This window comes from Trachypithecus francoisi, unplaced genomic scaffold (genome assembly GCF_009764315.1).
Source record: "Trachypithecus francoisi isolate TF-2019V2 unplaced genomic scaffold, Tfra_2.0 Lachesis_group17, whole genome shotgun sequence".
NCBI lineage: Eukaryota > Metazoa > Chordata > Mammalia > Primates > Cercopithecidae > Trachypithecus > Trachypithecus francoisi.
In genome coordinates, this window is record NW_022681462.1 from 77,000,604 (window position 1) to 77,025,188 (window position 24,585).

The 24,585-nt window shown below is 45.0% G+C and overlaps 1 protein-coding gene across 3 annotated transcripts in view; it reads left to right on the top strand.

Moving 5' to 3' along the window:
* The window catches only part of CAPN14 (calpain 14), a 59,679-nt gene that overhangs the window by 31,390 nt on the left and 3,704 nt on the right, over nt 1-24,585 (top strand). For 2 of the 3 annotated variants that reach the window (XM_033176129.1, XM_033176130.1), the window contains 17 exons: nt 388-457; nt 1,587-1,705; nt 1,841-1,977; nt 3,178-3,352; nt 4,280-4,345; nt 6,468-6,553; nt 9,207-9,281; nt 10,396-10,559; nt 11,676-11,839; nt 12,356-12,364; nt 14,298-14,503; nt 15,420-15,456; nt 15,960-16,016; nt 17,304-17,361; nt 20,961-21,025; nt 23,363-23,431; nt 24,112-24,187. In XM_033176129.1, coding sequence (XP_033032020.1) covers nt 388-457; nt 1,587-1,705; nt 1,841-1,977; nt 3,178-3,352; nt 4,280-4,345; nt 6,468-6,553; nt 9,207-9,281; nt 10,396-10,559; nt 11,676-11,839; nt 12,356-12,364; nt 14,298-14,503; nt 15,420-15,456; nt 15,960-16,016; nt 17,304-17,361; nt 20,961-21,025; nt 23,363-23,431; nt 24,112-24,187 — 1,633 coding nt within the window. The remainder of the gene's footprint in view (nt 1-387; nt 458-1,586; nt 1,706-1,840; nt 1,978-3,177; nt 3,353-4,279; nt 4,346-6,467; nt 6,554-9,206; nt 9,282-10,395; nt 10,560-11,675; nt 11,840-12,355; nt 12,365-14,297; nt 14,504-15,419; nt 15,457-15,959; nt 16,017-17,303; nt 17,362-20,960; nt 21,026-23,362; nt 23,432-24,111; nt 24,188-24,585) is intronic. The other variant, XR_004428406.1, reaches the window with a different exon arrangement.

Genomic DNA, 24,585 nt, shown 5'->3' on the forward strand with positions numbered 1-24,585 from the left:
GACCATCTTATTAGGGGTCAGGAATAGGAAGGAGGAGTAGGGGAGAGTAAAGAGAAAGAGAAGATCTCTAGGAAAACCGAAAATGCCTCCTATAAAAGTGTTTCCATTTTTAATAGAAACTCTAAGAAAAGGCATTTTTGGTGTAAGTGCTATTTCTCAATATCTACAGAGTCCAGGGCTCTGACTTACACAAGCTGTAAGAAGGAATGAGAAATAAAAAGGACAGAATTCTGTATCCCAGATCTTCTGGGACAGCACTGATTACACATATATTCTGTATCTTTGTCCCCATAAGTCCAGTTTGGGGGTATGGGAAAACATGGTCACTGTAGCTCCAGGAGCTTTTTTGTTCTAGGTCAGAATGACAATTCTGTTTGTCTCCCCCAGGAGCTGCACAGCAATCCCCAGTTTTATTCTGCCAAGACCAAAAGGCTGGATCTCTGCCAGGGCATGGTAGGTAAGTTTGCACAGCCCTGGGAGACAGACACTAGGCTGCCTGCTGGCCAGGCCTCGCCAAGACAGAGTGGATGATGAAGAAGAGAATCCAGAGATCCCCACTGGAGAGAGGCCCAAAATGGCTATTCACTGGCAAACCCTGAAGGCTACCTGGACGTGCTCTGTTCTTTGCTGTGAAGTTTATAAAAACTGGTCCTCTGAGGATGCGTGGGAATGCATACCCTGCCTAAGTCCTCACATAATCCTCATTACCAGTTTACAGGTCTAAATTTTAAGTTTGGAAAATGTGCTCACTCTATTTTAGCTCCCACAGTGGGACCTTCTTAAGACAGCAGTCATTAGCCTCCCCAGAATAGGATCAAAGCAGATCTATCCTCAACTCTACTTTTTTTTTTTTTTTTTTTTTTTTTTTTTTTTTGTTGAGACGGAGTCTTGCTCTGTCGCCCAGGCTGGAGTGCAGTGGCCTGATCTCAGCTCACTGCAAGCTCCGCCTCCCGGGTTTATGCCATTCTCCTGCCTCAGCCTCCCGAGTAGCTGGGACTACAGGCGCCCGCCACCTCGCCCGGCTAGTTTTTTGTATTTTTAGTAGAGACGGGGTTTCACTGTGTTCGCCAGGATGGTCTCGATCTCCTGACCTCATGATCCGCCCGTCTCGGCCTCCCAAAGTGCTGGGATTATAGGCTTGAGCCACCGCGCCCGGCCAACTCTACCTTTTTAAAATAGTAAATTGGTCATCAGGGAGGGCCCAACCAAGTCCAGCGATGTCCATTTCACAGACAGGGAAATAGGGTCCTGAAGGGTTGAGGCTTTCCCAGAAGAACATAAATCAGTTTCAGAGGCAAGATTTGGAAAAAGTAGATGGAGTTCAGGTCCAAATTCCTGAGGATAGGGCATTCAGGAATCTAAAAGCTGGTCCAGGAACATGGCTCTGGTTTTGGTGTCAAGTTGGATTTCAGCCAGTGCTCCCAGCCTCCCGCTCTGCTCACTCATCATCTGCTTTCCCAGTATATAATTCCCTTCTCTGAAACCAGGCTACAAGCCCAGAGAGGGTAGCCATAGGGACCGGGCATTTCCTGCAGGCATGAAGTCCCCAGTAGATTCATGCAGATGCTGTGTGCTGTCTGACTTAGGAGACTGCTGGTTCTTGGCTGCTTTGCAAGCTCTGACCTTGCACCAGGACATCCTGAGCAGAGTTGTTCCCCTGAATCAGAGTTTCACTGAGAAGTATGCTGGCATCTTCCGGTTCTGGGTGAGTGTCTTCGCGGGCCCTCGGCCTGGAGGGAGCTATAGGAAAGAGGGTTCCTGGAGGACCATGTCTTCACCTTCTGGGCTGATCACCACCTGCAGCAGTCCTCATTCACCCAGGGCCACTCTCTCCCTCCAGTTCTGGCACTACGGGAACTGGGTTCCTGTGGTGATTGATGACCGCCTGCCTGTAAATGAATCTGGCCAGCTGCTCTTTGTCTCCTCCACCTACAAAAACTTGTTCTGGGGAGCACTTCTGGAAAAGGCCTATGCCAAGTAAGAAACCAGCAGAAATATCCCCCTTCCTATCGCTTCTTTTTCTCTCTCTCAATGTTGAAGGACGGGAGTGGAGTCAGGTAAAGTTTATGAAATGAGATCCTGAGGCATGTCTCAGTTGACATAGAAGTGACAACGTATTCAGAGTCTTTTAGGTAGGGGTCACCTCTTCTAAACCTGCATTCAAGAGTTTTGCCTTTCCCTAATGGATGGAATTAAGGGGGATAGGAGCTCTGAGTGTCTACTCTCTCCTTTGCTCCTGGGATGGAAGGTAGGAGTAGCAAGATACACCCAAAGAATACCTAAGCAAAGGTTTCACTTCTCATTCGGACCATCTCATCTACAGTTTAAATGCCCCTTCCTTTTGTTTTGAATGAAACTCTCTCAACCTAGAGATCACTGCTGTCCCCAGCAGCTAAGAGGCCTGAATGAAGGAGCAGCAGCAGGGGATCCACCTGCTTGGGTCCCTGTGGGGCAGCCTGATCATCAGCGGTCGGATTGTGGGCACAGCTTCAACCACACAACCGCAACATGAAAGTTTAAGAGTTTTTCATACCTACAGACCCTAGAGGGTACTTGGCATGCATGGAGGGCACATACACACTCATGCACACACACACACAAATGCACACACACAAACACAGACACGCATGTACACATGTGCACACACATACAAACACACACACATGCACACACACGCACACACACAAACACATGCACACACACGTATATGCACACATGCACGTGGAAGTCAGGGAGCCCAGGCAGAAAGAGAAAATGGACCTGTGGTGGACCCATGCCTTTTCTTGAGTCCGGGGTGTTGTCCAAACAGGTTTCCCATGAGCAGCTTTAATTGATAGGTTCAAAGCAAGCAGGCACTAGTTCCAGGAGATCTCACTGTGATTGACAGGTGGTCACTAAGTTCTCAGGCAAACATCTGAGTGGTCCATTTAAAGGAAGTGGTGGGAAAGAGGGGTTCCCAGTCTTCTAGGCAGGAGAGATGCCTCTAAGTTTTATCTATGACCATCAGCTGAAGCCACTCAGGATAGGTATAGTATTGGAAACTATGTCAGGGTTGCCTGAGCTCTGCTTTTGGTATGAGAAAACTAAACTCCTATTTAAAAGTGGATGCTGAGGCCATATAAAATGATAAATACTCATGATACTTTTTCCTTTCATGTTTATTTCTTCCCTGGCTAGGCTTTCTGGTTCCTATGAAGACTTGCAATCAGGACAGGTGTCTGAAGCCCTTGTAGACTTCACTGGAGGGGTGACAATGACCATCAACCTGGCAGCAGCCCATGGCGACCTCTGGGACATCCTCACCAAAGCCACCTACAACAGAACCCTCATTGGCTGCCAGACCCACTCAGGGGTGAGACTGGGCTGCCACTGGCAGAATGTCCTCTTCTCCTGCACCCCTGCCTTCCATCAACCACCACTGCCCTCACCTGGGTGTGGGCTCAGGACCTCCACCCAGCTCCTGCTGCTGAGGTCCTGGTGTTCAAGCCAGAGCAGCAAGGCCAGGTGCAGTGGCTCACGCCTGTAATCCCAGCACTCTGGGAGGCTGAGGCGGGCAGATCACCTGGGGTCAGGAGTTCGAGATCAGCCTGGCCAGTATGGTGAAACCCCATCTCTACTGAAAATACAAAAATTAGCCGGGCATGGTGGTGATCACCTGTAATCCCAGCTATTTGGGAGACTGAGGCAGGAGAATCACTAAAACCCGGGAGGCGGAGGTTGCAATAAGCCAAGATCATACCCTTGCACTCCAGCCTGGGCAACAAGAGAGAGATTCTGTTTTAAAAAACAAAAACAAAAAAACCAGAGCAGCAGTGTTGGGGCCTCAGGACAGGCAAGACACTAGGAAAAAGAAGATGATGTGCAGAGAAGGAAGCTAACAATTATTAAGTGCCAGCTTCATGCAAGGCACTTTCCACATCCTATTTGATAACAACCGAAACCATGGAACAGGAGTAGGAAGCCCTCAGTTCAGCCCTGCCTTCACTAATGGCCAGATGTGTCACCTCACACATTTACTCAGCAACTCTAAATAGAGTTTGTCCTCTGTAAAATGGAGGGTATGACGTGATCACTGCAGAATGGCTCACTTATTGAGAGGGTAGAATGAGACTATGGATACCAAAGAGCTTTGAAAACTGCAATGTACCATACCATGATTATCTCCCACACTTCTCTCCATAAACCCCTGCTCCAGCCAAACAAAGAGTTTTTCATACATTACTCAAATAATAAGCTGTACATAACAGAAGACTGATCAGAACCTCTCTTGTCTCTGCAGAAGGAGAAGATTCTGGAAAATGGGCTGGTGGAAGGCCATGCCTATACTGTCACAGGAATCAGGAAGGTGGGTTGAGGTCGGCCGCTTGGTTTCCTTCTCAGCCTTGCCCTTCCCTCTCTGGGCCCTAGCTAATCTTGGTGGATTTAGTTTCTGCGCCATCTGGAGAGTGAGTAAAGTCTTTGGTGGGTCCCTGTGCCTCTGCACCTATTTCCTGGGGTGAAGTGGTGGGTCCAGCCTTTGCCAACACCAGTGCATCATCCCAATCTCATCCCCTGGGGCAGCCCTCAGCCAACCATCCTCTCACCCTGCTGTACCTCACAACCCTTCCTTGAACTTTGCTTCACTCTGGGATGCCAAGAACAACCATTTCATCTGGTTCTTCCCTCCCAAATTTCTACTCCTCTCTCACATGCTTCTTTATGACCGTCTCTGCTGCTATCCATCTTTTGAGCTTTACTAGGCATTGAGAGGAAGATGCAACAGGCAGAACCTGCCTACAAAGGGCTTACAGCCAGGTATGGTCACAAACCATATCTGAAAATGAGGAGGAAGCAAAGTTGAAACTGAGAGAAGAAAGTGTAGATGAAAGACTTTAGGAATTCATGGATAAGAGAAAAGACCTCCATTGAGTTTGGTTGGGGAGAAGTCAGAAGAGTCTCTTACAGGGGAGGTGACGTTGAGTTGGTCCTTGAAATAGGTAGATTTGTATGGGGCAAGAAGGGCATTCTGGTGGAGGGAGCAGTATAAGCAAAGCATGGAGATAAGAAGTCAGCAGGTTTAAGTTAAAGAACCTCTGATATTCTCTAGAGGGCCTGACTCCTCCCAAGTCCTCCAATTTCCTTTAACTCTGTTTCAAATTTCTTGGACTCAATTCACACTTAAATTCTTCCTTCTAGATCTCAAACAACTATGTTGGTCTGTGTGCTCAGACCTTTAATTTATTTCCACATTTATTAACAAAATTTATACAACACTTACTGTGTGCTAAATGCTGTTTAACTGCCTTACAAATGTGGACTCATTTCACCCTCACAGCAATACTCTGAGTAGGTTGTGAACCCCAAGTATCTGAGACAGGTCTTGGTTAATTTAGAAAGTTTATTGTGCCAAGGTTGAGGATGCACGCCTTTAACACAGCCTCAGGAGGTCCTGACGACATGTGCCCAAGGTGGTCAGAGAACAGCTTGGTTTTATAACATGAGACATCAATCAACATATGTGAGATGAACATTGGTTCCATCTGGAAAGGTGGGACAACTCGAAGCAGGGAGGGGGCTTCCAGGTCATAGGTAGATAAGAGACAAATGGTTGCATTCTTTCAAGTTTCTGTTAGTCTTTCCAAAGGAGGCAACCAGATATGCATTTATCTCAGTGAGCAGAGGGGTGGCTTTGAGTAGAATGAGAGGCAGGTTTGCCCTAAGCAGTTCCCAACTTGACTTTTCCCTTTAGATTAGTGATTTTGGGGTCCCAAGATTTATTTTCCTTTCACAAGATCTACTGGTTTCCTAAGGTTGCCACAACAAATTACCGTAAATTGTTGGCGGAGGGGAACTTGAAAACAACAGAAATGAATTTTCTCAGTTCCAAAGACCTGAAGTCTGAAGTCAAGGTGTGAGCAGGGGCATGCTCCCTCTGAAGGCTCTGGGGAAGAGTCAAATCCCTTCTTGCCTCCTCCACCTTCCAGTGGCTCCAGGTGTTCCTTGACTTGGTCTACATAACTCCAGTCTCTGCCTCCATCTTCATGTGGCCTTCTCTGTGTCCTCTCCCCTTCTCTTCTGACACTTGTCTTTGGATTTAGGACCCACCCTAATCCATAATTATCTCATCTCCAGGTCCTTAATTTAATTACATTTGCAAAGATCCTTTTTCCAAATAGGATCACGTTCACAGGTTCTGAGTGTACGTATCCTCTTTAGGGAGGGAAGATCACCATTCAACCCACTATCGTAGGTATGACTATTGACCTTATTTCACAGATCGGGAAACAGAGACACAGAGAGGTTAGGTGACTTGCCCTAGGTCTCACAGCTTGTAAGTACAAGAAGCAGAGCCACTTTCTCCTCTACCAGCTCTCTCTGGGCCTGTGATTTTCCACTGCAAGTGCTCAGCTCCAGGCCCGAGTCTCACTCAGCTCTCTGAAATGCTTGCACTCAGCCCGGCCACCTAAACTGCCTCTTGTTTTATGCAGGTGACCTGCAAACATAGACCTGAATATCTCGTCAAGCTACGGAACCCGTGGGGACAGGTGGAATGGAAAGGAGACTGGAGTGACAGGTGAACTTTGGGGACATCTTGGAGGGGTGAGAACGGGTAGATGTAGGCAAAGGAGGCTGCCATTCGCACGCAGATTCAAATGTGTGCTTCCTTTGGTCTTAGGCAGGATCAGGAAGCCTTCAGACTGGGAGGCTCAATCCCTCACATTTATAAGATGCTTTATGGTATATAGACTGCTTTCTCTTTCATTATAACAATTAAAGCTAATGTTTATTTGAGGGCTTGCCGGCACTGTGCTAACCTTTGAATTTTTATTATCTCATTTAATCCCCCAAACAACGCTATTACAAAGTAGATAGTTTGATCCCCATTTTACTAATAGAGAAACTTGGATTAATTGAATTGCCTAAGGTCATACAGCATGACTCAATCAAGGTCTTTGGTGCCTGGGTTCAGTGTCTTTCCCTGGCATGGTTCAGTACACTCCTGGGTTTGCTGAGTTAAAGGTAGACAGATTTGGATTGGACTCTACACTCTGATTACATATAATAGCCTCTGGGCATTCTGATTAGATACGTACATTTAGGCTGTTTCTGCCTAATGGCAGCCCTAAAGAAATGTGGGTTTTGCAGGCTAGACACTGGCTGTAGGGCACAGGCAGAAAGGGAGGTCAAGTCCTAAAGTCCTTTGTTCTGTCATTATGAAGATTTATAATACTTAATCCTTTACAGGTCTTTAGAGTCTACAAACATGTCCATATACACATTATCACTTAATCGTTTTTACATTGAAAAAATGAAGGCATAGAAACATAAGTCGAATATTCCTTTTGATAAAATATGCTGCATTTTATTTGTTACGCATTAGTAAACAGAGTTATTAGAGGAACTGGATCTATGTGGGAAAATGTCATCTAAGAAATACATAAATTTTAAAGTGTTACAGAAATCTAGCATCATATTGTTGCTGGTGGCGGTTTCTTTCACAGAGGAACAAGCACTGAAATTACAGATAGATGATGGGTAAAATTACAGTGTTGTTACTGCCTAGCTATGTGATCTTAGTTCAGGCAAGCTTCTTAATTTCTTGGATCTAGAGGTATAGTGAATATCAAAATGATGAGCTTTTATTTTGTAGTGTTTAATCTGCTGTTAATCCCATCCAGTATATTTTTCATTTTAAATATTATATTTTCAATTCTAGAAATTCCACTTGAGATTATCTTCCATTTCTCCCCTTTTTATGTGTGTGTTTCTCTTGACATCCTTGAGAATATGGGGCACTTTTATAATAGCTGTTTTAATGTCCTTGTCTGCTAATTCCATCATCTCTCTCATTTCTATGGCGGTTTCTATGGACTATTTTTTTATTCATGGTCACGGATCATATTTCCTGCTTCTTCATAGGCTAATAACTTTTTATTGCATCCTGGACATTGTAAATTTTAGTTTCAGAGTACTGAATTTTATCGTATTTCTTTAAAGAGTATTGGACTTTTCTTTTTAAAGTAGGTAGTTACATTGCTTAGGGATTGTTTTGATACTTTGAAGTTTTTAAGCACTTTTAGGGAAGGTCAAGACAAACCTTTGTGTTAGGGATAATTTGATTCCACTACTAAATTGTAGACCCTCTGGGATCTCTAGTAAAGATTCCATGTATTCAATGAAGTCTTTTGGCTGGACACGGTGGCTCACGCCTGTAATCCCAGCACTTTGGGAGGCCAAGGAAGGCAGATCATTTGAGGTTAGGAGTTCAAGACCAGCCTGGCCGACATGGTGAAACCACATCTCTACTAATAATACAAAAATTAGCCAGATGTGGTGGCATGTGCCTATAATCCCAGCTGTTTGGGAGGCTGAGGCAGGAGAATTGCTTGAACCTGGGAGGTGGAGGTTGCAGTGAGCTGAGATCACACCACTGCACTCCAGCCTACGTGGCAGAGTGAGAGTCTGTCTCAAAAATAAGTAAATAAATAAATAAAGTCTTTTAATTCTGTCTGGTGGGAATGCCTGAGATTCCCAGCACTGTGTCCTGCTTATGGTCCAGTCTTCGGGAGTTGCACTTTAAGAAAGCACAGATTAAAGCTCAGCCAAAGACGCAAGGGAACCCCTATGAAGTTTCCTAAAACTCCTTTTTTCGTGTAGCCCCCTCCTTTCAGATACTTTGTCCAGCAAATTCTGGCTATCTTGATCTCCCTGAACTCCAGATTCTGTCTCCTCCACTCAGCCCCACCGATATGTTCTTTTTTGAGTCCCTCTCCCTGTAACACTGGCCAGGAAATTACCTTCAGGAAGAAAGCCTAGGTGATGTTAGGGCTCGCCTCATTTGTTTCCAGCCTCCCAGGATCATGGACCCCTGTTGCCTGCTGTCCAGTATCTGAAAACAGTTTCAAATGTTACCTCTGACATTTAATAGATTTATGACTTCAAGCAAATGACCTAATCTCTCTTAACTTCAATTTCCTAATCTCTAAAATGATAACAACAAAGTTGTTGTTAGCCTTGAATGAAATAATGTATGTCAATAACCTAGCCCTGAGCTTGGCTCATAGCAAGCTATCAATTAATGCTCATGCTACTGTATGATATGGAATGGGAAATTTAGTTGTCTGAAGTAGTAGGAAAATAATAATAAATAATGATACTATAGAGCTTTTACTAAAGAATTTCTAGCATGCCCCCCACAAGCTTTTCATTCCCTTTTCTATTTTCAGTTCAAGTAAATGGGAGCTGCTGAGCCCCAAGGAAAAGATTCTGCTTCTGAGGAAAGACAATGATGGAGAATTCTGGTATTGGACTTGGGGACTTGGACAAATGTCCTGGCCTACATTTGAAAACCCATCCAGCAGACATTTACTGGATGCCTCATGGGTGTCAGGAACCTCATGTACAGAGATCAATAAGGCACCATCCCTTTAGGAGCTCACGGTCTAGCAGGACAAACAGCGACTATAAATAAATGGTCACTGTCTCTGTGATGAGAGTAGAGGCCATTGGGGTGGAGCTCAGCGAGGGCTCAGCCAGCCTGTTTCCTCCTCTCTGGCTTCCTCTCTGCTCTCTTGCTCAATATATTCAAAAGAGGTTTTGCCTTTTTGTCCTGAAAAGGCCATGAGGTAGGAAGAGACTGCAAAGTCTTGCCATAGGATAGGCCCCCGACCAGGGCCCTCCGGAGCAGAGGAACACTGCCATCCACTCTGGAGCTGCTCATCTCATTTTTTGAAAGGCCACCAAGACATCCTGAGCTGATGCTGCTTCTAGGTGTCTGAAACGGGCCCCATCAGTTCTCCTTTGCTTTTGCTCACCACTGTTACTATGAATGTCAACCCTCGTTCCAAGGACTCTCCCCATTAACCATCCAGTACAGCCTGCCGCAGCCCTCTCCCTTTGGAAGGTCTTTCACTGAACTCAAGCCCTGCAAATTCCTGTTTTTTCCACTTTATGCTTAAGTAAACTGAGCAGCAGATAGCTTAAATAGAGTGTTGCAGGCCACAAGTTAGCAAGTAGGGGCAAAGATCTTCATTAATTAATGATTAAGAACTGATACGTAATTCTTACTGAACATTTATAGATAAAACAAATGACTAGTTAGCTTTGCCTTAATTCAGCTGCTATCACCATGATTCCAGAAACAGGAACATCTCCCCCAGTCAGCCATGTGGCCAGCTCCTTCCAGCCAGAGGGTGGGGCTTCTCAGTAGCTCCAACTCCCCACGATGGACCCTCACAGGGATCCAGCCAGCCCCTGCTTATGTGCCCATGGCCGACTCAGCTCTGCACAAGAGCTGGTGTCTTTGTCCATGAGATGGCTGGGATGCCCACTGCTTCGTCTCACCCTCCCCATGGGTCCTGATGACTAGGCGTTATCTGGTCCATCCTTTGTGCTTTTCCTTCTTCCTCTCCACAGGATGACACTGCAGGACTTTAAAACACATTTCGTGCTCCTGGTTATCTGTAAACTGACCCCAGGCCTATTGAGCCAGGAGGCGGCCCAGAAGTGGATGTACACCATGTGGGAGGGGAGATGGGAGAAGGGGAGCACAGCTGGTGGCCAGAGACAATTGCTGCAGGGTGAGCATGCGCATAGGAGCAGGGCTCTCAGAGTGAGGTTGTGGGCGGGGGTGTGAGGGTGACTGCATAGGTGGGTGCAGCGCGGATTCTGCACTGGCTGAGTGGGGAGGAGGCTTTATTTGCCTCAGTGTGTGCTGGGGCGCTGGGCTATGACCACAGGGAAGACAGGGCACCTTTGGTCGCAATGTGCACCAAGGCAGAGTCCTCTCAGTCAAGCTGCCAGCCTGTGGGGCTGCATCTTCCTGAAGGGTTGCCCTGTCCCTCAGCACCAGGGATCACAGGCACACAGGCATGGTAAAAGCAGGGGCAGGGGAGAATCTTTCTTTAGTTTTGGACAAGGCCACTGAAAACACTGAAGTAACCACCCCCTAGCTAGGCAGAATTGAAATAGAAATTGTATCAGGTCCTTTTGGAGCCTGGGAGAAACAGAAACCCAGGTCTTCCCAGGCTCCCTAGATATGGGAGACAAACCTGTGTGGACTCACAAGACGGGGCAGGTTTGGTGATCCTGTCCCTTCCTCCACTTTGGAAATAGTGAGCCATCCCTTTTGAAGGCAAGTCCTGTGGGGTGTGACCTCAGTAGGCCAGGGTGGCCTTAGCTCTGGAGTCCCCCTTTTGACACAGTATTTCCCCTGAAATCTGAAGCTGACCTTAAGCTAAGGTTTTGCCTCGATTAAAATGCAAAAGCCCCTAGGATCATGGTCACCTCCCCAGGGAGTGAATACGATTGCTTACTCAGGTAGCACATGCTTGTGGGGTATAACACCTGGGCCAGGCACTGAGCAAGACAAAGAGGCTACAGTGGTGGGAACACCTCCAGTCAGTGTATCTGGAGAAGACCTCCAGATGGAAGAGCAAGGTGGGAGGGCATAGAGCCAAGGCTGAAGGGACCCCGACCCTGTCCCGATGGGCCTTAGGGTGGAAAAGGCCTCCAGGTAGAAGAGCAAGGTGGGAGGACATAGAGTCAAGGTTGAGGGGACCCTGACTCTGTCCCAGTGGATCTCAGGGTGTCAATCCTGGCAGAGGCACCCTCGGACTGTTCACCTCTTAGTGGTTCGGTGAGCAGGATGCTTGGGGATCCGGGGCCCATTCTCACCTTGCTGTGTTCTGCCCCAGGCACATTTTGGAAGAACCCGCAGTTCCTGCTGTCTGTTTGGAGGCCCGAGGAGGGCAGGAGATCCCTAAGACCCTGCAGCGTACTGGTGTCCCTGCTCCAGAAGCCCAGGCACAGGTGCCGCAAGCGGAAGCCTCACCTCGCCATTGGCTTCTACCTTTATAGGGTAGGTGGACCTCTGAACTACAGGAGCATGGGACCAAGCATGGGGGTCACCAACAGTTACCATGTCTTCCTGTTTCTTGTCTTCTTCACCATATGTCTCTGTTCACAGACCTGGGTTTTCAAATCCAGGCTCTGTCCTTTAGGAACATGTGATTTAGAACAAGTCACCTTCTTGCACTAGGCCATCAGTTTCTACAGTGGCATTTAGGCAAAGGGGAGAATAAAAGAGGATTATGTGGTAGTGCTTGCTATTGTGCCTGGCACATAGTATAATCAATATTGGCTTCCTTTTCCTCTCCCCAAAAGCCAAGCATTCTTTCCCTCCCTCTTTTCCAGAAATTCCAATGATGGATTAAAATGTCACTGATAGAACAGCAGGTCTTGTGGGAGGGGACAGGGCTTCTGGGTAGAGCCTTGTATGTCAGCTGCTATTCGGGTTTTGGCTTATGAAAGAGCCAGATTCCCTGCCTAATGAGATCTCTCTCTTTTTATTTTTGTTTTTGTTTTTGTTTTTTAGGTGAACAAGGTGAGTTCTGCACTTGACCGGGTGGCCCTAGTTTGGGGTGATATCACATGTGGCCAAGCCTCCATGGGATTTAGTTAGACTGGAGCAGGCTTATACTGTGTAAGAAGCTATGATAATGCCTGATGATGAGAATGTCTGCCCACAGCCTGTGCGTATATGAAAGTAAAGTGTATCTGTTAATCTTTTTTATCCAAACACCCCCAAGAGATCCTCATGCATCTATGGAAAATCTCAGAGCCTAGCATAGAACCAATGAACTTTAGAATGTATTGAATTCCTACACAAATACCTAGGGCTAATATTGAAGGACATCACGGCATAGGAAAGATGATAAATTACAATCTTGACTGGGTTATGAAACCCAAAATAAAACGGATTTGAAACATACAGGACATCAAAGACCATGCAGCCCACCTCCCTAGAGAGCAGGGACAAAGGCTTGGGGACGTGTGGCAGCAGCATGAGTAGAAGGACAAGAACACCTCCGTGCTTCAGCGGCTGTGGCAGCCAGGAGGGGTCAGGTAGGAAGGCCAAAGGGATCCCAGCTTCTGAGGGAGGCAGCTATTATTTTATTTCCCAGAGAAAACAGGAGTAAAATGCTTAATTTTCTCAGGTTGGATTGAATCGAGTAAAAGGATTATTGTAGAGAAACCGTTTTACACCAGGTCTTTTTTTGTTGTTTTTCTCGCAGGAACACTGAGCACTCTTAAATTTGCCTATTAATTTCAAAAGACAAAGTTATTTATGCCGTGCCTACTTCTAAATAGAATTTGGGTCAACCTACAATAAAAAGGTGTGAACAGAGGAAACCTGCAAATCAGTTACAAAATTTAAAAGCCATTAAAAAATAACAAACGGCTGAGAATTAGGTAGGCAGTTGCTTCTACCAGGAAAACTAAACCCAGGAGAGCTACTATGGATCATTATACAATTTAGCTCTGAGATTCCTAGTAGCCCACGGCAAAGAGGGCAGTTGGATGATTCCCTAGTTCTCTTGTCTCATAAAAGAATGCCTACATCATCAGGATATGTATTTTATTTCCCAAACATTGAGGAATTTGCTATATATCTGTTTATGTGGGTAGGTGATGTCTTTGTTTGCAGTTGTGTATAAACTGGAGAGAGGATCCTGGTGTGGGTCTCCTCTCCCTCTGTAGCCCTGAGTGAGAACAAAGGGGAGAGGAAGCACGAGAGAAAAATAGGGAGAGATGGAGAAACAAATGAGGCAGAGAGAGAGAGAGAGAGAGAGAGAGAGAGAGAGAGAGAATATGAATCAGATAAAACAAAGCAGATACCCAAGAAATGTCGGAACAAGAGCCCTGATTCAGGTCTTCCAAGCTCTTGCCCAGTTCTCTTTGTCCTTTACAAGGGTGTTTTCCCTGAGATGACACGGAATGCCAGCTTATCTATGTGTAGCTGTGTGCTATAAGTGGGGAGGTGGTGATGTTCCATCTGTATCTGACCATAAGTCATGCTACATCACATACATGGAGGCAGCATCAGGAAGGGTAAAGAACAGGAGCATTGGAACTCAGCTGTCCTGAATTCCCATGAGGCTGGGACTGTAACCAGCTGGTGACGCTGGGCAGATAATCTCACCTGTCTAAGCCTCAGAGCCCTCAACTATAAAATGGAAATGGCAGGCACAGGGACGTTCCTCACATCATTTAGTGCTGGTGTTGTTTTTAAGGTAAGTCAAATCAAATGACATGTGTTTATGTAACCCCTGATAGGTCCCAACAGAGGTGCAGCACTCCACACACATATTCTGGTTTTTCCTTCCCTCTCCACTTGTTTCAGACTCCACTGGGGCACATTGGATTTGGCAGAGCAGGTGCCACCTTAGTCCTGGCTTAGAGCTTTGAGGGCCTCAGGCCTGGCCACAGCCCTGGGTCATCACCTCCCCTGCTATTCTTCTATCCTTTACCCACAGTACCATGACGACCAGAGGAAACTGCCCCCCGAGTTCTTCCAGAGAAACACTCCTCTGAGCCAGCCTGATAGGTTTCTCAAGGAGAAAGAAGTGAGTCAGGAGCTGTGTCTGGAACCAGGGACGTACCTCATCGTGCCCTGCGCATCAGAGGCCAACCAAAAGTCAGAGTTCATCCTCAGGGTCTTCTCCAGGAAGCACATCTTTTAGTAAGGACACAAGGTCTCTCCTAGAGGGTGGGGACCACTTGGATGAGAACAGGCAAGGAGGGCAAGGTTGGAAATGGCAGAGACCAGGGTCTCTGCTGCTGAGACAGAAGAGAGATGGGGAGAGCAGGAGACCAGGTGACTTTCTGCATGGAGAACATCCCTCCCATTCCTTCCCACCCTCTTTCCACTCACAAACTAACGCCATGCTAGACGTTAGAGAGAAAAAGATAAAACACACATGGCTCCTGCCCCACTGAAGTTCAAGGTCTGGAAAGAACACAGATATATGAGCAGTTATTGATCTTCCAGTGCACCCAGTGTAAGCATTTTGTATGCACAGGGTGTTATTGTTACAAGATCCTCAAGGAGGAGAATTTGAACCAACTCCCATGGTCCTGGGGGAAGCAGGAGTGGCTTCAGCGAGGGGGTGACTATTAAAAGATGCATAAGGGGTTGCTCAAATGAGGGGAGGCTGTCATGAACTAGCAGGCTTCCATTCAGCTACTGTATCCAGTTGAATTAATGTGCCAACCAAACATATTATTTTGCCTACAATTGTTTTACCTGCCAGGTTTTGTGGGTTTTTTTGTTTTGTTTGTTTGTTTGTTTTTTATGTTTCGGCTGCAGGTAGTTTGACTTGATCTCAGGCAGGCCCCAATGCCATGTCAGACCACTAAGTCTCATGCTCGTCTTTTAAGACTAGTTAGATGAGGGTGCAGGGAATTACAAGCAGTGTGCTGTGCACATGGCTGGAATGTACACTTCAAGGGGAAGCAGGAGGTGAGGTGTGAGAGCTAGGTGGGCCCTTGTGGTGCCTCAGTGAAGGAACATGGAAGACAAGCTCCCAGGAGAGGGGAAAGATTGGCCAAGAAATTCCCAAGAGGAAACTCTGGGTTGTTTGTTTGCTTGTTCTCAGTGAAATTGGCAGCAATTCTGGTGTCATCTTCTCGAAGGTGAGTAGTCTGGTGGAATTCCATGTGGCTGGAACTGCTTTCCAAGACAAGATGTTGGGTTTCTCCCTTCAAGTTAAGGAGTCAGGGGAGGAGATATGCAGATCCTTACAGACCCTGTTCTATGGCAAACATTACCCATTGTATCCTAACAGTACCCGGGCTTTGCTGTTTTTGCACCAACAAAGAGTAGAGAACTACCCTTCTGATCAGGTCCTTGTCACTGAGGGTCCAGAGCCCTGGCTGTATGAGTTACATGTCTACTTTCTTCTGCTTCTCTTTATCTGGTATTTCTTTTGTCCATTTCACTGTTTGTGATTTCCCCAAAGTCAGGGAAAATTGGAGAAGCAAGAGCTGTTTGTAAATGCTACGGTGTAAAATTAAAGACAATGCAAAGTCAAGCTCATGGTTTTCAGAAGCCTAGAAGCCATGAGACATTAGGGTGTGCACAAAAGTCCATTTATACAGGTGAATAATTGTGTCTTTCTATGTGTCTCTTCCTATAGGAGATAGAAGACCAAAATGAAGGGCAGAATGAATTCTTCACCAAATTCTTTGAAAAGGTTAGTTGAATAGGTATGGTGGGGGCAGGGGGTTGGGAAGAGCAGGGGACAAAGTGGAGCATATAATTTTATAAAGTATAGGTTTGCATCTGCTTAAGGCTGCATAGAAACTGTGATTTAAGGCTACCTATTCCCCAAACTGCCACTTTCTATTAAAGTCCTCAAGTTTTTAGACAAATGAGTAGAGCCATTGTCTAGAAGTCTCCTGTAAAATGATTCTCTGTTCTTGGAAGCTGCATTGATTAGTTGTGGGGAAAGCAACTGTAATCTTTCATCCCTGAGAACATGGGATATAGCAGAGTAGAGTGTCAGAGTTGGGAGTAGGATGGGGGAGGGGGGTGCAAAGCATGACAATGACAAGCCCTGGGGGCCTTGGGGAGGGCTATTGGAGGGGAGCCCATGGAGAAGGGGCCCTTGAGTGGTCACCAGGAGAGGAGGTGGGACTGATAAGAAGGGGGAGGGCCTGGGACACACACTTGGTCTCTGCGGCTTCTTCCCTTGGACTGACCCAGATGTGAGTCTAGCAAGGGCTGATAGTATGAGTGCAGGGCTCTGGAGGCCACGCTGTTCTAACCTGCAAGACACTTAGGAATAGGGTGAGAAACATACTGGAAATCGTCTGATATTTGAGTAATGTCACCAAAACAGAGAACATGAGCCCCTTATGTTAGTGATATTCCTGATTTAAAGTCACAATTTACCTGCCTTGCCCATCTGGAATTTTGTTTAATGTAGCTGGAGAGGATAAATCAGAATCTTATATGTATTGTTTATTAAAGTTTTCCTCCATACCAGTGGTTTCCAAACATTTGATGCTGCAATCCTTTTATCAAACGAAGTCACATAGAGAATCCCAATATATATAAAACAACTAAAAATTGCATATTATGAATATGCCTCAGTTTTTAAAATTCAGATGTTTGATACTTATATTTCATTGATATATTTTAAAATCAAATGTTCATATAAAGAGTTTCTTTTAATAAACTCTAAGGTTAAAATCTGGAGTTTTGACTGATGACGTTTTATTGAGAATGAAATTCAAACCAAATTGTTGACTAAACTTCAGAAGCACCTGGATAGCACCTTTGAGAACCACTGTTCTCTATAAACCTACTGAAAAGTCATGCTCTGCCAGGGTTCTCTGGGGTTGGCACCCAGTTAAAAAGCATTGTGAAGTTCTTAGGAAATCCCAGTTTACTTTCATGGCCAGTCATGTGACCCTTCTGCCATCTAATGAGCCTTCAGTAACAGTTATTTTTTCTTGCCCATCTGCTTTCTATTCAGCATCCAGAAATTAATGCAGTTCAATTGCAGAACATCCTGAACCAGATGACCTGGTCACGTAAGTGTTTTAGAGCCATTCTGTAGGACTCAGAGGGGATGCAACTTTTCTAAACTCTGGCTTTGTTTCTCTTTCCCTTGGTGGGATGTATGAATTACTGAGCACTGGTCTTAACTGTGGCTATATTTTACACAAGGATGGATTATGTGATCTGAAAAAGCAGTAAGGAAATTTATGCAGCTTTGAAAATAATTATTATTTTGCTTACTTTGGGTATAGAGATATATGGCAGTGAAAATGAAGATTCCTGCCATTTTGCTAGTCAGAAAGGAATAACTGAGTACCTCCTTCTTGGCATATCAGTTCCATGTGGAAGAACTGCACCCATTTCCTCAACCTGGGATATAAATATTAAGTATTAACTAGCCTACCCAGGGAACTGTCCGATGAACTCATGTTAAATTGATCAAGCTATAAAACTCTGGAAGGAGAGCACACACCACCTAGAAGAACTGCAAATGGGTAGCGCGGAGGCTTTCATATGAAGCCTGGGATAAATTATTAGAAACGCTTAAAGTCCATATAAAATATTTTATACATATATTTGGAGTGAAAAGAACACAGAAGAAATAGGCTGATTTCTCAAGGGAGACGAATGAACTTCAAAGTAAAAAAAGTAAAACAACCAGAGTATTTGCTACCAAAGTTCGATGATTGCTTCTTCTTTCTATGAAGCCAAGATTTCAAATCCAGACAAATTACAGTCCTGGCTATTGTGTGATTCAGGGTTTGAAAGGATTTGCAGAAGGCTTCTCAAAGCCAAATTCAGTTATCAGTAAAACAGGCAGAGGGAAGACTCTAGGAATTGTAGAACAGAAGACTCCCCCTCCCGGCTGAAAATAAATTCTACGTTCATTCTAGGGAAATTACCTAGAAGAAATGGCTTGTGCACATTTAAAAGTTTTTAAAGGCCTTGATTGCATATATACAAAATGGTTTTCCAAAGCATTTATGAACAAATTGCTTTCATTTAGTCATATGAGAGGGTTCTAGATGGATAGATCAGAGAAATACTGTAGATTTTGGCAAGATATTTGGTGAGTCTCCCATGATAAATGATAAAACGTGAATTGGAAAACAATAATAGCAGATGTATTTACAACAAATCTTATCACCAGTCTCAAGAGTTATACAAATATAAAACTAGAGGGATAATTCTATCCAGTTACAGGCAAGAGTCTATATGCTTAGATGTTTAGATGAGAGTTCTTAAATTCCATCTGCCCTTGGTCCTGTTTATTTCCCCAATTTTTATTAATGTCTTGGAAGAAGACATGGAATATAGGCTTATTGGAGCTGCAGATGGCACAAAGCTGGGAGAAATCATTAATATAATAGATAGCAGAATTGAAATTCAGAATGTTTTCAACAAGCTGTGCCCAAACCAAAAAGATGAAATGTAGTCAGGAAGATAATAAACCACTGCCATTTTGATGTAGACCATTTTAAAATGGTAGCGCAAGTTCTTAACAGAAGAGGCCTCATTTTTGTGGCAGTTTATGTGAAAGATATTTGGTTAATTTAGTTGACCTCTAGCTAACATGAACTAATTGTTTCAAGTTGCTGCTAAATAAGCTCATACAAATTCAGCCTGCATTTAATGGGAGCATTTAGATGAGTGTTTTTAAAATTGTGTTCCTGGAAACGTTAGAAACCAAGAGGTTTAGTAAGTGTTCCATGAAATAAAAGAGGTTAGCTTCTGTGGTCAATTGTACTTAGGTCTTCAGTACCTCACATACAGTAAAGTGCATGGCGAATGAAGAAAAGCATCAATAGATGCAAAGTATCCTACATTTCTTTGACCACAAAACTCTTTCTCTGCAGAAAATCTCCTTTGAAACATAATTTGGGAAATGCTGACTGAAAACTGAAAGTGATAGGTGTACTGTATTCTGTTCAATCAAATTGCATCTGGAAGACTGTGTTCAAATCTTGATACCATATTTCAAAGAGATACTGGCAAAATCTAGGGCTCAGAAAAGGGTATCGAGGGTTTAGAAACCATTGCATCTGAGGAGTAGTTTGGGAAATATTCAGATGTTTACAAGCAAAAGCAGAAGTCAAAGAAGAGACAAATACCTTTTATGCTTTTCTGGAGGTGAAACTAGGACCAGTGAGCCACTATTACAGGAGGTTCCTTTGGACTTAATGAAAGAAGTTTCTCCTGACTGAAGCTCTGCACCCATGTGAAAAAGTGAGCACCTGTAACTGACAGACCATCCATCAAGAAACCTGGGGAGAGCTGGGCGCTGTGGCTCACTCCTGTTATCCCAGCACTTTGGGAGGCTGAGATGGGCGGATTACTTGAGGTCAGGAGTTTGAGACCAGCCTGGCCAACATGGTGAAACCCTGTCTCTACCAAAAATATAAAAAATTAGCCAAATATGGTGACGCACTCCTGTAATCCCAGCTACTCAGGAGGCTGAGGCAGGAGAATTGCTTGAACCCGGGAGGCAGAGGTTGCAGTGAGCCAAGATTGTGCCACTCCAACCTGGGTGACAGAATGAGGCTCCAAAAAAAAAAAAAAGAAAGAAGGAGACAGAGAGAGAGAAGGAAAGAAGAAGAAGAAGGAGAAGGAGAAGGAGAGAGAACGAAAGAAAGAGAGAGAGAGAAAGAAAAAGAAAGAGAGAAAGAAAGAGGGAGGGAGGGAGGGAAGGGAAGGGAAGGAAGGAAGGAAGGAAGGAAGGAAGGAAGGAGGAAGGAAGGAAGGAAGGCGAGAAAGAAGAAAGGAAAAGAAAAGAAAGGTTTACAAGAGCCTTTGCAAAAGCCTTGGGACCCTATGTTTTCCATTTAATAACTAGGTGGTGGCTGCCCCCATGCACAGATCAGGAAACCAGGGCTAAGGGAAGTTAAACAACATGCCACAAACTCAGCTGTCCTGTTTCTCAGCCCTGCAATTTTTCTAGCAAACGCACTCCCTTTCTAAGTGGATAATTGTAATCAATGTTTGATCATCCATACTATGGAGAGGCATATTGAATAGATAGCCTAAGGGGGGTTGTAAAAACAAAAACAGTCTGCAGAAACCGAGACAGTGCAGGATTAGGTGTACAGGCATGGGGCAGGTCCCAGCTCTGTCACCAGCTGTATGAACTTGAATAAGATCAGACCCTCTCGAAAGAAGGAAGGAAGGAAGAAGAAGGAAGGAAGGAAGGAAAGAAGGAAGGAAGGAAGGAAGGAAGGAAGGAAGGAAGGAAGGAAGGAAGGAAAGAAGGAAAGAAGGAAACCTGAGGAAAGAATCCCCCAATTCGGGTGGGAGCTTGAACAAGTTGACCTCTTGGATCTCTTTGAGATTTGGGAGTTTGACTCTGTGATCCTGGCCCTCCCTAGGTACAAAGGGCGTGTTCATTTGGCCCTCTGTGTAAGCAAACCCAAGCCATACCAGGCGTCCCCTACAGCATTTGACTTTCTCCATGGGTGTAGGAATGACCATCAGCCCCCGTCTCTCTACTGCCTTCCGTTCTCACTCTTCCCAGCCCACGTACATTGTGGTCATCAGACCCTACAGCTGGCCACGCAGCACTGCCTCCTCCTGCTCAGAAAAGGGGTGTGCAGACCTGGGGCCAGTCCCCATGTGAACTCTTTCTGCTCCTTCACAGGTCTGGGGAGCAGACAGCCCTTCTTCAGCCTGGAAGCCTGCCAGGGTATCCTGGCCTTATTGGACGTATCCTTTCAAGTTTGTGGGTGGATGCTTGCTGTCGGTTGAGAGCTTCACTCTGGAGCTAGACAGAGTGGATTTGAATCCCAACCCCAACCCTTGCTCATTGTGGGATACTGGACAAGTCACTGAACTTCATTATGCATCCAGATGCTCATCTGAAGTGTGGAGAGAGTGTTGAAATTTACTTGGTAGGATTAATGTGGGAATGCAAATGAGATAATACAGGTAAAATGCTGGGGTCAGAGCTATCATCTAATACGTGACCAATATTAGCCATCCATCACAATAATGTCATTTCCTGAGAATGAGGATGAGGCAGCTAGAAGGTGGTGGTTAGTAACAGCTCTCCAGGTTTACAAGAGCCTTTGCAAAAGCCCTGGGACCCTATGTTTTCCATTTAATAACTAGGTGGTGGCTGCCCCCATGCACAGATCAGGAAACCAGCACTAAGGGAAGTTAAACAACATGCCACAAACTCAGCTGTCCTGTTTCTCAGCCCTGCAATTTTTCTAGCAAACGCACTCCCTTTCTAAGTGGACAATTGTAATCAATGTTTGATCATCCATACTATGGAGAGGCATATTGAATAGATAGCCTAAGGGGGATTATAAAAACAAAAACAGTCTGCAGAAACCGAGACAGTGCAGGATTAGGTGTACAGGCATGGGGCAGGTCCCAGCTCTGTCACCAGCTGTATGAACTTGAACAAGATCAGGCCCTCTCCAAGTGCTCATTTCATCAACTAGAACATGGGGGAGTTAATGCCAACCTCACCTGCTACAGGTGAAGTGTGTAACTCAGTGATGGATTCATGGTGAGGGCTCAAACAGAGATGGGGTGTGGTGGTACTTTGACCCAATGTCTCTGATGCTAGGGGTATCTGGGCATGGTCTACAAAGCCAGCCATTAAACTTAAAAAAATGTAAAAGGCATCCTTAGCCACCCTGTGCCTGACTCCTTCCATAGCGGGTTTTTAAAACAATAATGAAAAAAGGTTACTATTTTTTAAATTTAAATCACATAAAATTGGCCATGTCAAAATATCCTGCCTCAATATGAACAGACACTTCTCAAAAGAAGACATTTATGCAGCCAACAGACACGTGAAAAAATGCTCGTCATCACTGGTCATCAGAGAAATGCTAATCAAAACCACAGTGAGATACCATCTCACACCAGTTAGAATGGCAATCACTGAAAAATCAGGAAACAACAGATGCTGGAGAGGATATGGATAAATAGGAATGCTTTACACTGTTGGTGGGAGTATAAACTAGTTCAACCATTGTGGAAGACAGTGTGGCGATTCCTCAAGGATCTAGAACTAGAAATACCATTTGGCCCAGCCATCCCATTACTGGGGATATACCGAAAGGGTTATAAATCATACTGCTATAAAGACACATGCACATGTATGTTTATTGCGGCACTAGTCACAATAGCAAAGACTTGGAACCAACCCGAATGTCCATCAATGATAGACTGGATTAAGAAAATGTAACATATATACACCATGGAATACTATGCAGCGATAAAAAAGGATGAGTTCATGTCCTTTGTAGGGACATGGATGCAGCTGGAAACCATCATTCTGAGCAAACTATCGCAAGGACAGAAAACCAAACACCACATGTTCTCACTCATAGGTGGGAAATGAACAATAAGAATACTTGGACACAGGGCGGGGAACATCACACCCTGGGGCCTGTTGGGGGGGTGGGAGGCAGGGGGAGGGATAGCGACAGGAGAAATACTTAATGTAAATAACGAGTTAATGGGTGCAGCAAACCAACATGGCACATGTATACCTAGGTAACAAACCTGCACGTTGTGCACATGTACCCTAGAACTTAAAGTATATATATATATAAAGGATGCTAAGAAGAAAAAGGTAGGAGTGAAAGGAAGAGGCAGTGGGATATGTCATATTTAATTTGTTTATGTTTAGGTATAAAAGACTTCGTGTGTATTAAAATTATATCACTATCTATTAATACTACTGGTGATCTACTAACAATAATAAAATACAACATTTCGTAGCATTAAAAAAAATTCTGCTTCACTTAATGCTAGCTGTGGTCATCACCATCATCACCTCCATCATCATCACTTCTCCCAGTGCTGCTGTGCTCTGGGCTTATTCTGTCTTTTCCTAGCAAGAGTGAGGGAGCCCTGGGCTGGACTGGCCAGCGAGGTGAGGCCAACTAGCGAAATCAGACACGATCAGACATTGAATGAGGCTATCCACAAATTGCACATCACTTGGTGGAGGGCTGATCACTGCCTCCAAAGCATGGATGGAACTCGCCCTGGCAGCTTTTACCTTAACCTATTAATCAGTTTAATGCATCGGGTACTATGAGCATCCAGGAATTCAGGGATCTGTGGAAGCAGCTGAAGCTCTATCAGGTAAGAACAAGTCTTAACCACACCTCTTTGGAAGATGGTGTAGGAATGGCAGTTCTGCAAAGCTGTAGAAGATACTTCTCTCCCCTGCAGCCCTTTATATCCAACTCACCAAACCTCTATTCTCCCTTCAGTGAGCATTTCCTCCATCGTTCTCTTCCAAGCTCAGAAAGCCAGTTGCAGTAGTCTCTTGAAGTTTCAAAACACATATCTAATCATGCTGCTTCCTTACAAGAAGCTTTTTAAGACTCCCCATGGACTTCAGAGAAAGTCTAAACTCCTTGGCACACTTGGAATTTAAAGTCTTTCATAAATTTGCTCCTTCTTGCTCTTCTAATCATTGCTCACAACTCTCCCACTTGTCTCCTAAGTCGGAAAGCTGGAATCACTTTAAAGTGTGGATAATGTGCTTACATTAAGCACATTTACCGACACCAAGACTGTCTATACCCCATGAGAAAAAGACTTTTCTGTTTTTCAGAACCTTTGCTCTGTAGGAAACATAAGGTGGTAGGATCCCAGCATGGACTCTGCCATATTCTTACCCTGGCAGCAGGCCCTGCATATGGAGCCTCAGATATCTTCAACAGCCCCTCTGCAGTGCTGACAGGGGACACACAGGGGCTCTCAGATGGTGCTTGGAAATGCCTGGCTTCCTGAACCTCTTATTTGGTTCTTTGCAGAAGGTTTTCCACAAGCAAGACAATGGGTCAGGATACCTGAACTGGGAACAGCTGCGTGCTGCCATGAGGGAGGCAGGTAGGCACAGGAAGAGCTGGAGCTGTGGACACACACAGGCAGGGTGCACACTCACCAGGCAGAGGAGAGGAGATGCGTGGCATGCTGAAGTAACTCTGATACGCAGTGTGACTCTCAAAGATGTAGATCTGGAATCAACACCAACATTTTTTATGATTGTCACTGTGATCCTAGCCAACATTGATGGAGGGTTGGCACATTCAACTTCTCATTTAATCTTCAACACCACCTTGTTATAATCCTCACTTCACAGAGGAGGAAATTGAAGTTGTTGCCTGGGGTTTAAATCCAGGACTACCGGGCCCCAAAGCAGGTACTTTTGAGCACTTAGCAGACTGCCTCCTTCCCTGAAGGCCAGTAACGTACTTGATGAAAAGAGCCTCATGCTGATTGCCTTA